Source organism: Callorhinus ursinus, unplaced genomic scaffold (assembly GCF_003265705.2).
Source record: "Callorhinus ursinus isolate GAN/ISIS: 27379988/994484 unplaced genomic scaffold, GSC_fseal_2.0 scaffold7, whole genome shotgun sequence".
NCBI classification, from domain to species: Eukaryota; Metazoa; Chordata; class Mammalia; order Carnivora; family Otariidae; genus Callorhinus; species Callorhinus ursinus.
Genome location: NW_027397069.1, coordinates 28,273,047 through 28,290,185, shown reverse-complemented (window position 1 = coordinate 28,290,185; position 17,139 = coordinate 28,273,047). Strand labels below are relative to the sequence as shown.

The 17,139-nt window shown below is 39.4% G+C and overlaps 1 protein-coding gene across 8 annotated transcripts in view; it reads right to left on the bottom strand.

The window, feature by feature from the left end:
* KLF12 (KLF transcription factor 12) overlaps positions 1 to 17,139 on the bottom strand; it is a 407,535-nt gene that overhangs the window by 260,981 nt on the left and 129,415 nt on the right. For all 8 annotated transcript variants that reach the window (XM_073894448.1, XM_025874745.2, XM_025874747.2 and 5 more), the window contains exon 2: positions 12,286 to 12,349. Coding sequence is in view for 5 of the 8 variants with exons in the window: in XM_025874745.2 (XP_025730530.1) it covers positions 12,286 to 12,318 (33 nt within the window). In the remaining 3 variants the exon portion in view is untranslated. The remainder of the gene's footprint in view (positions 1 to 12,285; positions 12,350 to 17,139) is intronic.

Genomic DNA, 17,139 nt, shown 5'->3' with positions numbered 1-17,139 from the left:
TTTTAAAATCTGTGAATTGCAAGTAACCACGTTCCCTTGTTGCCTTTCTTTCTCCCAAACCTCCCAGTCTATAATGGGCTATGTAACCTTGAGCAAGTAACTTCATTTTTATTGATCTTTTCCCTCCTATGCATTATCCAGTTGAATGAGATAATACTTATAGTACTGTCCAACTCCAAATTTCCATATTTCTAAGACATTGGTTCGAAATTTTCAGCATTACTTAAGAAGAAAATCTAGAAAGGAGTTGCTCTTGATGCCAACAATAGCATCATCTCCTTGAAGCACAGCCATGCATCCTGGACTACTTAAGGAGACTGAGCAGACGTAAAAAGAATGACAAGGAGCTAGCCCACTGGTCCCACTGATCTGTGCTCCTACCCAGCCAACATTTTTCCATGTGGAAAGAGGAACTGCTAGGGCTCTAGCAGTATCTCAGTTTCACAGTTAAAGGCAAAGTACGACTGAGATTCAATTTCTCACTCAGAAAGCATTAGAGACTTTTCTACTATAATTAAGTTCTTGCATTACAACAACATGCATTATTTCTGACAGAACAAAAAATAAGCAGCTTTTGTAGAACTGATTAGAACTGGGGGAAAGGAGTCTAGCTCACTCATAGCTGCAACACAGAAATCTCATAGCCTTTTCGCTCTCTTTGCCTCCCCTTGATTATTTGCACCAAGCTGGCCAGAGGTGGATCGTACTACTGCCAAATTGCATGCCAGTTCCACCTCTGAATGTCTGTTACCTCAATTTTCTTTCTTTTTTTTTTAAGATTTTATTTAGTCATTTGAGAGAGACAGAGACAGAGACAGAGAGCACACAAGCAAGGGGAGAGCGAGAGGGAGAAGCAGGCTCCCTGCCGAGCAGGGAGCCCGATGCAGGGCTTGATCCCAGGACCCTGAGATCATGACCCGAGCCAAAGGCAGATGCCGAGCCATCTGAGCCACCCAGGCAGCCCCTGCTATCTCAATTTTCTTCAAACCCTATGGGGAGAGATGAGAGGTAAAGTGGGGCTGTAGTAATTACTGAGTTAGACAAGTGAGCATTTAAGACGCATTGAAGTCCTGGTATGGAACCTGAAGAACTTAGACTATCAACCTGTCATTTAATTGCTTGAAAAGAAAATGCTGCTTACCATCCTCTAACCTGTAGTCAGTCCCCCTTCTAGCCATACTTCACAAGGGCCATCTCTACGATCATTTCTCTACTAGGGCCTTCCACTCTAAGTGGCACTTTTAAAAATGACATACAAATAAATGTTACAGAACAGAGATTAGATGGATGCAGCTTTGCTACCAACCGCTGTGCAACCTTACACAAGCACCTCAGTAGTCCAGAGACTGATAAAGGTTGTCACTGACAGAAATAACCAATTTGGCCAGAAGACACACTCCCACCTCTTTCCACCGTTTTCTCCTTCTTACAATCAGTGTATCATGGAGAAGAGAGGAATTCACAAGCATCAGTATGATACATTCTACCAATAAGGTTTTCCGTCCTTTGTATCTACAGTTTGTCAACATTAACCCCCAGGAGAAGTTGTCACTGCCGGAAAGAATGGAATCAAGAAAGGGAAAAACCAGGTAAGGTGTCTTAATTCATAGGATCCTGACAGTTGAGGAATGGGAATTATATTTGCTATTAGTTTACAAGTAACTGGATGGTTAAAATTTTTTTTATTAAAACTCAGAAAAATCTAGCAATCATTTGCCCATAAACTAGAAACAATTCTCCCCCCCCCCCCACACACACAGCATAAATGTGTAACAGGTCTGTTCCACAAGTAACTGATATTCAGCAATCTAATTGTTCCTATTCTCTGATTAGAATTCTACTTCTGAATTTACTCTAAATCACAAATTCGAGTCAAAGCCTTTCTGGGGTTATAGATGAAATTCTAGGAATTTTAAGCCAGGTTGTTTTCAAAGGCTTTTCTTTTTCTGAATCCAGTAAGAGGCTAGTTCTCTGCCTTCACTCATCTCATCACCCGCTCCTTTATCTTTGCCCCCAGGAAGTCCCCTTGTTCAGGATTTGCTAGTCCTGTAACCAGGGCTCAACACCGACCTCCAGGAAAACCCCCCAAGATATGAGAGTTGACATGTGAGATAAATACCACTTTGCCATGCCAGCCGTGTTGCTGAGAAGCTGCCTGGGGCACCACCTTTCTAAAGCCAGCATGCTTCTACTTCGGGTAGAAGCAGAGTATTTTTTTTTTTACTTTATTTATTCATTTTATTATTTTTTTTTAGTAGGCTCTATGCCCAACATGAAGCTCGAACTCATGACTTGGAGATCAAGAGTCTCATGCTCTACTGGCTGAGCCAGCCAGGTGCCTCAGGGCAGAGTATTATTAATCAGTTTGTTCCTTCATTTTTATTATAAAGATGTAGATACTCCCTTCTTACAGAGAGTTTTAAAAAGAGACTTTTTAAAAAAAAAAAGAGTAGCCCTTTGCCCTCCAACGATCCACACTGGATCCCCCTCCTGTATTAGCGCCTCCCAGGTCATGAACCCCAGTCTGCATGAACACCCAACCCACCTCCTTATTAACCGTCCCCCAGAGCTGGTGACCTCCAGCTACTGCCTGCCCACCTAGCCTCTCACCTACTGCTGTACCTGATAGTTTTCATTCATACATTGAATACCAACTCTTCAGATCACTCACACTCACAGTCCTGCTCCAATTTTCATTATTTGGCTGAGCCCCCAATGTCAAGTCAACTCACGTTTCCACCAAATCAGAATCCCCCTTTTCCTTTTGCTATGTTTTGTCTTTCCTGTGTTCTCAACTGCAGCTCCCTGCAGCCAACGTGGCCCCAGCCTGAGCCCAATCAGTGTATGGTATTATGGACAGACGGTCAAAGTCTAGTAGAGTCTCCGCCACCAGGGATATCAACAACTGTGTCAAGGACCACACAAGGCCACAAATGATCCTGCAGTTTTTCAAGAGAGGAGCAGGCCTGGAGAACAGTGGGTCCAGGCAGGCGGTTTTCCAGAGCAGAGGAGCCTTGTCTGTGCAGGCCTTCATCTCCAAGACAAGGCTGGGTCCCATGGGCAGGGCAGCAGGTCCTCAGACAGGACCAGTAGGATCAAGATAAGAGTGCAGAGCTCAAAAGGTATATGATCGGCAGCACTTAGGTGGAGGGCAGGGTGAGGAAGGAGAGCTGCGGGTGAGAAGGGAGAGAGCCAGCAGTGTGGGTTCAGTGGCTCGGTACTGTCCCAACTTAGCTAATCTCAATGTGCATCTCCCAGCACTGGCTTCCCCACATAATTCCTCAGTCCCTGGGTGATTCAGGACATTCTGGGAAGATGTGGAAGGAACGAGTGAGGCAGTGGTCACATCTGTTTCACACTCAAAGGTCAATGCAGAGCTCCAGATGCAGGCACAGCTCACATACACTGTCACCACATCTGAGCTGGTACACTTGGCTGAGACAGGGACAAGTCCGCCCCCTTGCCTGCAGCTCCCACAGGACCTCTCCAGCAGCTCATCCGATTCCCAGGCCACGATACGTTTAAAGCAAACGGGGATGCCAGTTTCTCCTACAGTCCTCAGCATCCCCAAGACTGGAAGCTTGCCAGCAGCGAAGAATATGTCTGGAGATCGGCTCATCCTCACAGTTTCCAGTGTGCCATTGCTCCCCAGAACTTCCTGCTCATCCTTCCTTCCTGCCCTGGTGACTTCAGGCCTAACACCAAATATACGGAAGCCAACAGCCATTCGTAACTTGCTTAACTAGCTCCTACAACTGGATGAGGTCAAATCCTGATCATAAATCCCATATTCTCTACCATTCCCATGGTTCCATTTCTCTCATCAAACCATGACTGATACAGAATTCGGTACCAAAACTCGTACTGAAAAACAAAGCATGTCGAATGTTAATAATCAACTGATCGTTCACTTGGAACATTTGTGAGTCCTACCACCATTAGGCTGTAAGGTATGCTGAAGGACTAAAGTATGTATAAGATAAAGAATTCCATTCACTGTTGAGTCAATAATTATTCATGATTTTATTAAAAGTCCCTTTAGAGAACAGTAGGAAATTAATTCTTAGCTAACATCAGCTTGGGAGACGGAAAGGAGGTTATTTATTTATTTTTTTGTGTGTGTACAGGTGTTAATAATATAAAATTAACCATATAGATATATTTCCATAAATGTTTCTAATAATCAGTTACTATGTTGCTTTAATACTATAATATTCTCATTAAATCAACACTGCTTAACTAAAATGGTCATGTTTAAAAGATGCTCATATCATTTTTATGACCACTCTTGAAGTTTTCTGATAAAATATATTATATAAATGACTTTGATAATGTACTCTAAATAGAAGGACATAAAGCTTAGTGGAAGAACCACTATCATCAAATGTCCAGAGAAGGAAAATGTGTGAGCAGGGCAGAGAAAGTATGAAAGCGTGTGAGCAAGAGAGAGACAGAGGGAGGGGAAGGAGAGAGAAAATCATTTGGACACATAAATGAGCCTCAATAGATTCTGGCTGAAATATTTAATGACATCACTGAATATCACATTTACCATTAACTCCAAGAGGAAATTTTGCAGAGCTCTTTAATGCTCAGCCAAAGAAAAGAAAATATGGTTCTTATCTACTAAGATTTTTGTAAACAAAAGATCGTAACTTTTCCTGTTTGTTCCCATTTCTTCTAGTCAACATGACACCATCATTCAAGGCCCAGGTCAAATGTCACTTCATATTGTGGCCCACACTAACTCTTTCGGTTTCATTAAATATATTATACTATTAATCTCACCAAATTGTAGTAATTTATTTTGCCTGTCCCTGAGATGATGAAGATTTGAGGTCAGGGTCTAAATTTAATTTGTCTTTGTAGCCCTGTGTCTAACAAATAATAAATCCTAAATATAGGATTGCTGGATTCATCACACTGCAGGGTAGGTGTGATGATTAATTGTGTGTCAACCTCACTGGGCCACAGGGTGCCCACATTAAACATTATTTCTTGGTGTGTCTGTAAGAGTGTGTCTGGATGAGATTAGCATTCGAATTGGGAGACTGAGTAAGTAGACCGCCCTCCCCAAAGTGGGTGGGTATCACCCAATCTGTTGAGGACCTGAATAGAACAAAAAGTGAAGGAAGGGAGGAGCCAGTCCTTGCCTGCTTAAGCTGGGACAACAGTCTTCTCCTGTCCTTGGATTTGGATTGACACCATCAGCTCCCTGGTTCTCAGGTCTTTGAACTTGGACCAAAATTGTACCGCTGGATTTCCTGGGTCTCCAGCTTGTAGTTGGCAGATGACAGGACTTCTCAGTCTCCATAATCACATGAGTCCATTCCTTATAATAAATCATATATATCATACAGGATATATATACTTTCTGTCAGTTCTCTTTCTCTGGAGAACCCTGATTAATATGAGAGAAGGTGTTGACATTTGTGAGCCAACTACCACAGCATATCCAGTATCTTCAAGAATTTTATTTCCTCCAAGAGAAAGCCCAATGTATCTATTCCTTATCAACACAAAGGAAAAATTTGGAAGTCCTCAGTCAAATCCTAAAACCAGAAGCTGACATATTAAGTAGGACACCCAGTACCCCCAGGTATGCTGGTACATGTACCAGCATTATCTTCAGTCAAAGGGAAAAAAACATACACAAATACTGGTCTGAGTAGCAAATTTTCCTAAAGCTAAACTGACTACATTCTGAACTCAATTAACATGGCTTAAAATAATAAAAATGGCTATTTTAATGAGCACTTAGTGACTGCCAGGCAATATGCAAATGCTTTAGCATTTTTTCTCATTTAACCTTCACGGCAATTTTTTACAGAGTAGGCATCATCATCCTGGTTTCCACATCACAGACATGACAAGGAGATACAGAAGCCAGGGGAAGCCCTAGCAGAGCCACAATTAAAAACCAGGAGGCCCGAACACAGAGCCAAGCTCTCCAACCCCACAGCAGGCTCAGCAGGCTCAATTTAAGTAGTGTTAAATAAATCTAAAATCTTACTTATTGAAAATGGCAATGTTCAGGAATTTTTATACCCTTCCTTGAAAACTTTCAAAGCAAATTTAGAAAAAAGAAAAAAAATAAAAACAAAAAACAACAACAAAACCCTCCATCTTCTGTGGAAGCAAAAGCAGTCAGAAACCCAGACTGCCAAATAAAACGTATCTGTCAAAGACTGTGAAATCTGGGAGGCCACTGGGAGCTGACATATGCCTCCTCAGACCTTAAGCAAAACACAGAATTTCCAAAAAGTAATAATCGCAGTTATGAAAGGCCTACCCAGTAAAAGCAGAGACAGTGCCAGCAGAAGAGCATGCGTCCAGACACAGCATTTTTTAGAGTCCAGCTCAGTCAACAAGAGGGTCCACCTGAGAGGCGAAGGGAGTCAGACGCCTTTATCTCAAGAGTCCTTTGCTGTATAATGGAAACGAGGAAGACTCTGGAAAGGACAGCTCTACTTAGAAAGTATTTGAAATAACTAGCTCAAGTCAAAGATTTTGGACTCATCTAGCTCATACCCAAACCAGTGGTGCCCCTGTCCACAGCACTCCCTGCAATACTGGCAATTACTAGCCAATACCGGCCCCATTCAAGGATGAATAATAACCACAGGCCACAAGAGAACTGTGCAGAAAAGCAGCAAACAGCAAGAGAAATGTAAGGAATAGGCCCGTGAGGAACAAACATAGGAGGACGAATTACCCAAGGAAACAGATGAAGCATTTGGGCATAAATAATGCTTCATAAACTCAAAAAAAAAAAAAATTATGAACAAAAGGGCCTTTCTTCAAAAAAAAAAAAATTCAAGGAAGAAGTACAAGGGTTCAAATGATTAAAAGACAAGTTAACTGAAACTGACGAAAATAAGCTGACAGAGCTCTGAAATACTACAGAAATACTGTTTAAAAAGCCACTTGGGAAAATGAAAAATAATGCAGAATTTGACTGAAAACACAGTAAGAAAAAATGCTTAATGGGAAAACACAGTAAGTGAAATAAAAAAGTTAAAGATGAAGACTACAGATGTGAAAAACCAAGGAGAAACATTAGATATATTTTCAGGGTTACTAAAGAAGAGAACAAAACAAAAAGAAAATATACTTTAAATATAATTTAAAAATCTGAAGACATAAATACAGACTCTACTTCTCAGAGTTTAATGACAGGATCCAGGAAAAACCGATACAGAATCATAAAAACCAAGACATAATCGATGAAGTTACTGAACTTTCTAGCAAACTAAAAATAGTCCACAGACATCTGAACAAAAAGCAAAACAAGAAAAAGTAGATCAGTTTGCTTCAGTCTTCACAGTGACACCAAATGCCAGAGAGCAATAAGTCAGTGGTTCCAGATTTCTCAGAAAAGTAAGAATTAAGACTAAACTTTGATACCAAACTAAAGCTTCGATAATTATGGTTCATAATCACAAATAATAAAGAAATCACTGGCGATAACCTTAATCTTGATGGTAAAACAAGAGGGAAAAGGGATTCAGAAAGAAATGTCATCAATTTTCCCATCTTTCGTAGCAAAAATTCAAAAGATGCTATTTTGAAGTTAAATTCGTTAAAACAAAAAATTACCAGAACTCAAAGGGTTGTTTTTTTTTTTTTTTTAACTGAAGCATAGTTGACATACAATGTTATATTAGTTTCAGGCATACCACAGAGTGATTCGACAATTCCTTAACTGATTGCTCACCACAAAAAGCAGAGTCACCATTTGTCACTACACAATGTTATTAGAATATTACTGACTATATTCTCTATGCTATACTTTTCATCTCTGGGACTTACATATTTTATCACTGAAAGTTTGTACCTCTTAATGCTCTTCATCTATTTCACCCATCCTCCCAGACACCTTCCCTCTGGCAAACACCAGTTTGTTCTCTATATTTAAGAGTCTTTTTGTTTGTCAAGAAGTAGCATCACACTGGTAAAATGACATTAATTTGAAATTAATAAATTCCTTCAGTTTAAATTCACTTTCTATTTCTTCCATTATATATTGGAAGCAAAATGAAAAATAGCTCATTAGAAATACAAAGTATAAATATGATATTTTCTGTAAAACCATCTCTATTTACTTGTACATACACACACAGAGATGTTGTAAATAATGTTCACCAAATGTTAAAAGTTATGAGACGGGGTGGTGATGGTGCATGCTTTAATGTTTTAAAAATGAGCAATACATCATCTTTTCAAATAATAAAGCCATTATTCTACTTTAATAATTGCATATTTCTCAGATCCCGTATATCATTTTGTTCTCGTTTCCCAAAGAAATTAGACACCCAAAGGTGAAATGACTTGATGGGAGAGTGACCTAATTCAGGATGATATTTTAATAAATATGTGATATACCTACTAGTTTCCATCATTATCAAATCTACTGATTTGGCTCAATACGAGGACGAACTTGTAATATAATTATATATGTCTAACAATAGGATGAATTGTCCCAGGCAGTAGGAAATTCCAAAGAGTACTTAATATAAGGCTGATGTAACCAACTCTTCTAGAAAGTTGTCATACACCAAGCACATGTTAGAGTTAGTGACCTCTGAGGGTGCTTCCAATTCTGAAAATGTTTGACTTTATGATGTGAAGTCATACAACAAAGTCATGAACCTCCCTCATGCTATAAAAATAATAGTATCAGTACCACGCTCACATTTAGAGCTCTATGCTTTTAAATCGTTTTCACGAATATGTCATACTTCCCTTCCCCCAAAACAATTCTTGAAATAGGTAGGACAGGTGTTATTAGTTCCAGTATGCAGTTGAGAAAATTAAAATTCAGAAAAGAAGTCACTGGTCCATGATCACACAGACAGATCATTACAGAGCCAAGACTTGTTTTTCTGGGGTTTTCTGTTTGTTTGTTCTAGTCCATGTTTACCGTCCAAGCAACTACTCTACATAAATGCACAGCAGCCCAGCGCTGACCACGTTTTACTTACATTACCCTGGGGTTTTCCGAGCAACTATGCCTACTTAGTTCAAAATGGAAGAAAGGCTAGGTTGCTGCGTTTCTGTCTATCCTGTGTGAGGAAATAGCCTTGGAACTTCATGGAAAAGAACTTTAAAGCAACCTCACTATATATGCCCATCACTATGCTATAAACGCTTTTTTGGAAATTAAAGCTTTCTCAGCAAAGCTTGCTGTTGTCCTTACGGTTTCCAACTACAAGAAGTAAAAGTCATCCACTGCTGATGCTAGATGGTTTAAGCAGCTGTTCATCAGAGGTAGTCCCAGAGCAGAAGTTTTAATGTGAACTCCGATAAGCCAGGCTAATGTATATGCCTGCATACGTTTTGGACACCTGCTCTCAACCAGCAGCTGAGAAGCACTTGGTAAACATACCCTGGAGCGGCTGGAAAACAGATGGAGCAAAGCCAGGTTTGGGGAGCCAGGTCCCCAAACAAGCTACTTCATTCACAAGGACAGCAACTGGTGAAATACATTCGGGAGCATATATGCCATATTTTATGCCAATATTTGGGAAGAGAAAATAATGGAGGATGGGCTCTTTTCTGAATTTATTTGATGTTTTCTAATGGCAGAACGTAAAGGGACAAAATCAAGTGCAGTGAGATTGAATAAAAGAACTTAAAACTTGACTAAAGGAAAGGACTTAATGCAAATATAGCTCTTTTCAAAGAGAAGATGAAGACAGCTCCCAGAAGTGAGACTCTTGGTGTGGCCGCAAAAGGAATTCTGCAAATGCTATTTAGGCCATTTAAACATTCGAACCTAAGCAGAAAGGCACAGCATGATATTCTGTGGCTCTTGGCAAGATTTTATCACCAGTGGCAAACTGAAAACGTACTAAATAGTTTTAAAAGCAATATTCAAATGTCTTTTCAATTATGTAGACAGTGGGAATGTTGCTTCCACTGCGGACATTTTAAAACTTCATCTTAATAGTGACCTTGTCAATACACTTAAAATATAGAAAAGATAAATTTTCAGGCTCTGCAATTTTTTCCCTGAATCAGACATTGTTAAAACCAACAGCATCTGATTCGAGCAGGCTTAAAAAGAAGCACCAATGTATTCTCTGTTCTAAGGCATCTATAGCTGAAAATACAGACCAAAAATATGAAAAACAACAATAAGAAAAAAATAATTCTTCGGGCCAAACACATTAAGTGAAATAGTCACTGCTCCTTCCTCCATACAGACTTCTGAGACTTTTATAAGCTAGGGGGCACAATCATTTAAAATGAATCACATATATTATAGTCAATCAAGATAATATTTTCAGAGTTTTTCCTCAGGGTAAGTAGTAACACAATGATTCTCTTTGCCATTATCTTCAGTTGTCATAAAATTAGTTACAGAACAATGACACTGTCAAAATGAATAAACTCACAAAGTTAATACTGATCCACTCAAACATAAAAATTTTAATAACAACTGAATGAAAACATAAAGTAATAATACCAACATCATATATAAGGGCTAAACATATTTTGCATGATAATGAGTGAAGGTTTCCATATTTACATAGGGACAAGCCAGGAAAATTTAAATTTATTACCTCTGCCTTAGGGAGTCCATAATAGTTTAACTTCACTTTATGAATGAAATAATCAGTGGTGTGCTGGTGCTAGCTCATCCCCAGCTCGTGAGTGCCAACTGTTAAATCTTAAGGATCCCTGCAAGCTAGGTGTTAAATCACTGAAACCAACCATGATGAGAGTATTTACACCATGGGAATTGACAAGCATTACAGATTGGACCTCCCCTCCCCACCACCCAAAGCCAGTTTAATAGCACCTCACTGATCTACATAAAAATAAACAGTATAGGGGTACCTGGGTGGCTCAGTCGGTTAAGCTCGGGGCATGATCCCAGGGACCTGGAACTGAGTCCCGCATCGGGCTCCCTGCTCAGCAGGGTGCCTAATTTCTCCCTCTGCCCCTTCCCATGCTAGTGCATGCTCTCTCTCTTTCTTTCTCACATGCTTTCTTTCCCTCTCAAATAAACAAATACAATCCTAAAAAAAAAAAAAAATACACAGTACAATTAATTTTCACAAAGCAAATTTTCCCACGTAGGCAATACTGGGGTCAAGGAAAAGAACATTACCATACATCCCCAAGTCTCCCTCGTATCATGTGTGAATCAACACTCCCTCTAAAGGTCTGAAAATCTTCCAGATACAAATACTAGAAAGGAGCAATTTTAGCAATGATGAAGGAAGAAGGCAATGTTAAATGAAAGATATAACCTGGTAAGCAACTGTGAAGGTAGGCTGGCAGAAAAAGACACAGCATGATGTACATTTACTTGACAGTAGCAGGAGCAGTGTGGGAAGGAAAATACGAAACAGAAGGTGTTGTGCAGCTACACAAGGGTTATGAGGCACATATCTGCTGACCAGACCTGTTAAGTGTGAAAATCTTAGGAAAGAGTTTAACATATTGTAATTCTCTTTGTATTGCTTATGATTTTTAAAAAATATTTTATTTATTTATTTGACAGAGAGAGACACAGCAAGAGCAGGAACACAAGCAGGGGGAGTGGGAGAGGGAGAATCAGGCCTCTTGCCAAGCAGGACCCTGGGATCACGATCTGAGCCTAAGGCAGACGCTTAACAACAGAGCCACCCAGGCACCCCTGCCTATGATTTTTATATCATAACCAGTAGAGAGTAGGAGAAAAGCTGAAATAAATAACTGCCACACATAAAGTGATAGCCAGCATTTGATTACTGTTGAAATTCACAAGATTTTTTTCCCCTCTAATTTAGAGGGGTACCTGTCTGTGAAAAACCAAAGTGAAAACCCCTTCATAGTCATCCCGCTCCTCTGAGGAAAGATGACACAGCTGGAGCAAAGAAGACAGCATGTGACAGCAACCCTGTGCCATGTGGTACTGGTATCAGGATTATGCTTGTAGGAACTAACATATATGTACACAAAATCTGGCTTCTTTTGTTTTTCTCTGTCCCAGTGATCAGTTGCTACCAGTGGTCTTCCAGTTCTCAATATTCATCAACAAGCTGATTCTTTAATTCCAGCTTGAGTTCTAGAAACTGATGACAGCTAAACTTGCACAAAAAAGGGTTCCTTCCTTATAAATCTCTTCATATTTAAGGTTTAAAAATTAAAAATTACACTTTACAGATAGATGTATGTATCAAAGTATTGACCTCTGTCCCATACTCAGACACATAAGTGCTCTAATAACAGCCCCAAAGTAATGTTCAACCTAAGATTTTTCACAGTAGTTATAAAATTTGACTAACCAACCTTTATCGTTTTCCTCTTCATATGGATATTCATTCATCCATTTGTCTCTAGAGTCACATTGATCCTGCAAGAAACACACACAAAAACAAATAATGAGAAAAAGTTCCCCATGTTGATGACATTCTTCCATTGGGGGTGAACAACTTAATTCTGCAATTCTTTAGGCTCTTGATTAGTAGAATGACATAATAAACACAATAGCCGAAGAATATTTTTTTCATTAGTTATCTGTTTTTTGCTTGCTCTCTACCAGCCACTAAAGGGCAAAGTGGAGAAATGAGAGAAGAGAAGTATGATCTCCAACTAGGACAGCTCCTGAGCACAAGATAATGCAGATCTGGATAAAGAGAGTCGAGGGAGGGAAGAAAAAGACCAGAGAGACAAAGGCGAGGAGAAATGGCAGAAATTGGTTTCAAAGTAAATTTAATATGTGAAAGTCACAAATATTCCTACTGCAGCACTTGGCTCCCTTATTCTTAGCAACCAAGGGATTTTTAAAGTAATGCTGTTTTCCAGAGGAAATGATCTTTTTTTCCCCCTCTTTACATCTGATACAAATATGCAGCATAATTAATATGAATACTTTTTGGTGCCTCCATGTTGATCAACACCCAAGTAACTTTTTTTTTTAAAGATTTATTTATTTATTTGAGAGACAGAGAAAGAGAGAGCACGTGCGGTGCGGGGGGAGCAGAGGGAGAGAATCCCGCAGCAGACTCCTCACTGAGCGCAGAGCCCACCACCTGGGACTCAACCCCACGACCTTGAGATCATGAGCTGAGCCTCAATAAACCAAGAGTCCAGGAGGATGCTTAACCGACTGAGCCACCCAGGCGCCCCCCACCCCCAAGTAACTTTCAAAAAATTAATTTGATATATGCCCCTTCTCAAAAGCTCCCATATCCCCAGAACCATTTGGATCTCGCCAAATATAATTAAATATTGCTGGATTAGAGAGTTCTGATTACAATAAACCATTTGAAAGTCCTCCTGTTTATTTTCATTCAGCATTATGTAACTTGCTTCAGAATTCCCTTTTCATGAGGCAAATTTTCTTTGGCATTCAGTTAAGCCAGCTTAGTAGGCATAGTTGATTTTCTTTTTTCATTTGGAATTACACTCAAGAGGGGGCATGCCTTGGCGTTCTTAGCAGCACCCACTCTGTGCGGGTGGCTCATGCTGGTGGCTCACCACTGTAGCATTGGGACAAACTTCCTCTGCGTGTGTCTCCATACGTTTGAACAGAAAAAGGGTTCACTCGCTCATAGGGCCATAAATGAAACCTAGCACAAGTCACAAGTTCCATGGGCAGGGGGACTGGCCTTTAATTTTATTCCAGTTTTAATCAATTAACCAATTTCTCCTCTCTCTCTTCCCCTTTGCCCCCTCCTTTCTTCCGCTCCACTTCTCTCTCTATATATGTAATATTTATATATAAAAATGCATACATTTATGTCTCAAAATGCATCTAATACATACTATAGCCTTTACTACTAGAAATGCTACTAGAAAAGCAATATAATATAAATGTAACATTTTAATAATATTTTGGGTGGCTCAGATGGTTAAGTGTCTGCCTTCAGCTCAGGTCATGATCCCAGGGTCCTAGGATCAAGCCCCACATCGGGCTCCCAGCTCAGCAGGAAGTTAGCTTCTCCCTCTGCCTCTCTCCCCTGCTCATGCTCTCTCTCTCTCAGATGAATAAATAAAATCTTAAAAAAAAAACATTTTAATAGTATTTTAATATTACAATGGCAAACTAGAAAACTTCCCGGAAATTCAGTGTAATTATTCTATTTTACATTATGAAACCATTATATGGTATCCCTTGAAAGAATTAAAAAGTCATCTAAAACACCATGTTCTTATCAAACACGTCTTGTCCTTTCTAGTCTTCAAAATATATCTAAATCGATCAGTTCCAACCTAGCAGAATGTACTAGGTACGTCAAAAACTGGCTTCAATCTTACATTCCAATTTTGTAAGGTTCTTTCCCCCCCCCACACACACTTTGATATATCCCGGCCATTTTCACATGATACTCAACTTCCTAATGCTTAATCCAAAATTCACAACCCTCTACTGTAGGGATATATTTACTCCCTAATTTTTGTCTAATAGTTTACGATTTTGTGCTACCATGATAACACTTAAACATCCTTCTGTGTAAATCTTGTATATGCCGGGGCCTCTGCCAGCCTGGATGATGCCTTTGTGCAGGTAGAAAGGACAGCCTCTCTGGGAAGACACAAAGAGACTCCAGTCAGGAGGGAGAGCCTAGCAAGCAGAGCCCGTGGTAGATTTTCACCACCACTCACCCCCCAGCCGGGCACCTTCATCTACTATACTTAGCTGCTCTAAGTCTGCACCTTTAATTACGGCCTTAGAATATAGTTATAGAAGTATAATCACCGGATCAAAATAATAGGAACTTTTTTCTTGATTTTTCAAAATATCTTTTTAAACAGCCTACACCAATTTATACCCCCCACAGAGAAGGAAGCACTGCTAACATAGTGCTTCTTTATTTCCCGAAACATGGCACATTACCTCACACATGGCAGGGGGATCAATAAATGTTTGTCAAATGAGTAAATGAAGCTAGTAATGACAAACGGAAGAAAAACAAAATAAACTCATGTTTCTATCCATCATGCGGATTTTTCTTATCCAAGTAACTAGGGCCTCCATTATAGAATTTGTATTTTTAGATAAAATTAATCTGCTGACTAAAACATTAAATTATGTGAATACCTAACACAACATCCCCCATTTTGACAGCATTTGGGGACTTACGAAGTAGCCTAGTGATATAATTTGTACTGTAAGCAGTTCTGTGACTTGAGTACGTGAACTATTTTAAGATCCATTTGACAATGATGATCAGAGATTAATTTCGTACCCAAGGTAACTAGTTAGATGATATCAGGGTCCTTATAAAACTCCTTAAAGCTCCACATCTGAGCATGGTTCTTTGTGGTTTATCTCTGCAACCACCTACAACTTCAATGTATACCTCTGTATGTTTTACACCTGACAAGAGCCTGGTATAATGCTAACTTTTGTTTTCCGTTCAATTCATGCCCCTCAAAGGATGCGCAAGCTCATCTCTTGCTCTGCAGCTCCCCTCCAGCACCTCATATTTTAAGTAGCGCCAATGAAGACACAGTTTATAGAGCTGAGAAGACCGATTCCTCGTCTCGCCTCTGTCTCCCACTGGCCATTTGACCTGAAACAATTCATTCAACCTCTCTGAGTCCCAATTTCCTTCTCCACAGAAGCAGTGGTAACAGTAATACCTGTTCTATCTACCCCACCTACCCTAACTGAAGTCATGTCTATGCAGCAATCTGGGCTGTCATTCACAAAGGAATTCTCACGCTTTAATCAGTGGCCCAGATATTAAGCAAGAAAACAACAGGGTTTCCCAAAATTGAGGCCACAAAACAGACGAATCTCTACTTTATTCATGCTAAGGGGCCTTTGTGTTCGTTGTTCCCCAAATCCCCATCAAAGTCAAGCCATGATATAAAATAGGAAAACGGCACATTTCCAACAGTTAATATCTCATCAATTTCCTAATTAAAAGGTTACTTAAGTCTGCCAAATAGGTTTGTAAAATTATCCAGTAAATCTTCTCAAAGCACTGAAGTTTTAAAGGCCACTGTCCTCATCAAAAATTCATCGTACATGGTTTTGATGCTTACTTTCCTGGCTCCAAAAATGATTCTCAATTGTCAGGTAAAGAAAAAGCAAAGGATTGGTCACTTATTTCCACACACACACACACACACACACACACACACACACACACGTAAGAAATAAGAAAAAAGGCACGAAATATTACACTTTGGAAAGAAGTTTAGATTGACTTTTAAACAAAAATATTGCTGCCTAGAACCATTAGTAAATACTCATATTTTAATGGTGAGTCTGGAGAAATTGTAGCAATAGAGAATCATCTTCTAAATTCTGTTCCTTTCTAACTCTTGTTTTCTCCCATAAAATTTCCTAAAAGGAATTCTAAGCTTCCTAAAAGGAATTAAAAATTCAAAGACAGTAAGTACCCTGGACAAGAGAACTGACCTCGGCCAGAATGCATGTGGCTGCTACCCACCTTAATGAAGAAGGAGTTACACTTCAGGGTACGGGCACTGTATCATTACCCTGTAGTAACAGGTTGCTGGCTCTTCATCACATTTTAAATGATCCATTATGCTCTCCATCTTTAAAGGTGACTGTTTAATACATTCACCATACTTCAGGACCCATAAGTACACTTGTTGCTAGTTCCTCTGAAAATCCCTTTATGTGTCTTTAAACAGAGACAGAGAAACATCTTTTAAAGGTGTTTATAGACACCTGACTAGTCAGGGTATTCCACTCTCTGCCCAAAGGTAATTTAGTTGCTCTGTTTCAAGTAAATTGAATTCTGGTAATGGTACAGCAATTCCATTTGGAATTCTGTCTTCTAGATTCAGTTTCACAAATCATTGCTTCATTAGTTGTGATCCTGTGTTTTCAAGGGCTGATAAAAAAAAATCAGGTAATAAAGGTTTATATGCATATTCACATAACTTTTAAAGCCGATTAGGGAACCCGACAGGCAGGCTTTGTGAATTTAAGTCATCGATATTATATAACAGATCCATCTTGGCCTTGCTGTGCATCAAGGTTTTTGATATATAAGCTGCCTTTTTTCATTTAAAGTTATTTCTGTTTTATCTGTCGCAGTGAGTTATCTTGGGAACTAAAAATATTTGAAGGTTAATCTAAATGTTTCTGGAGATAAATGCGTATCTAAGTGCTATGTTTTCATAGCTATTTTGACTTAAAATGAAAAGAGACGCTGA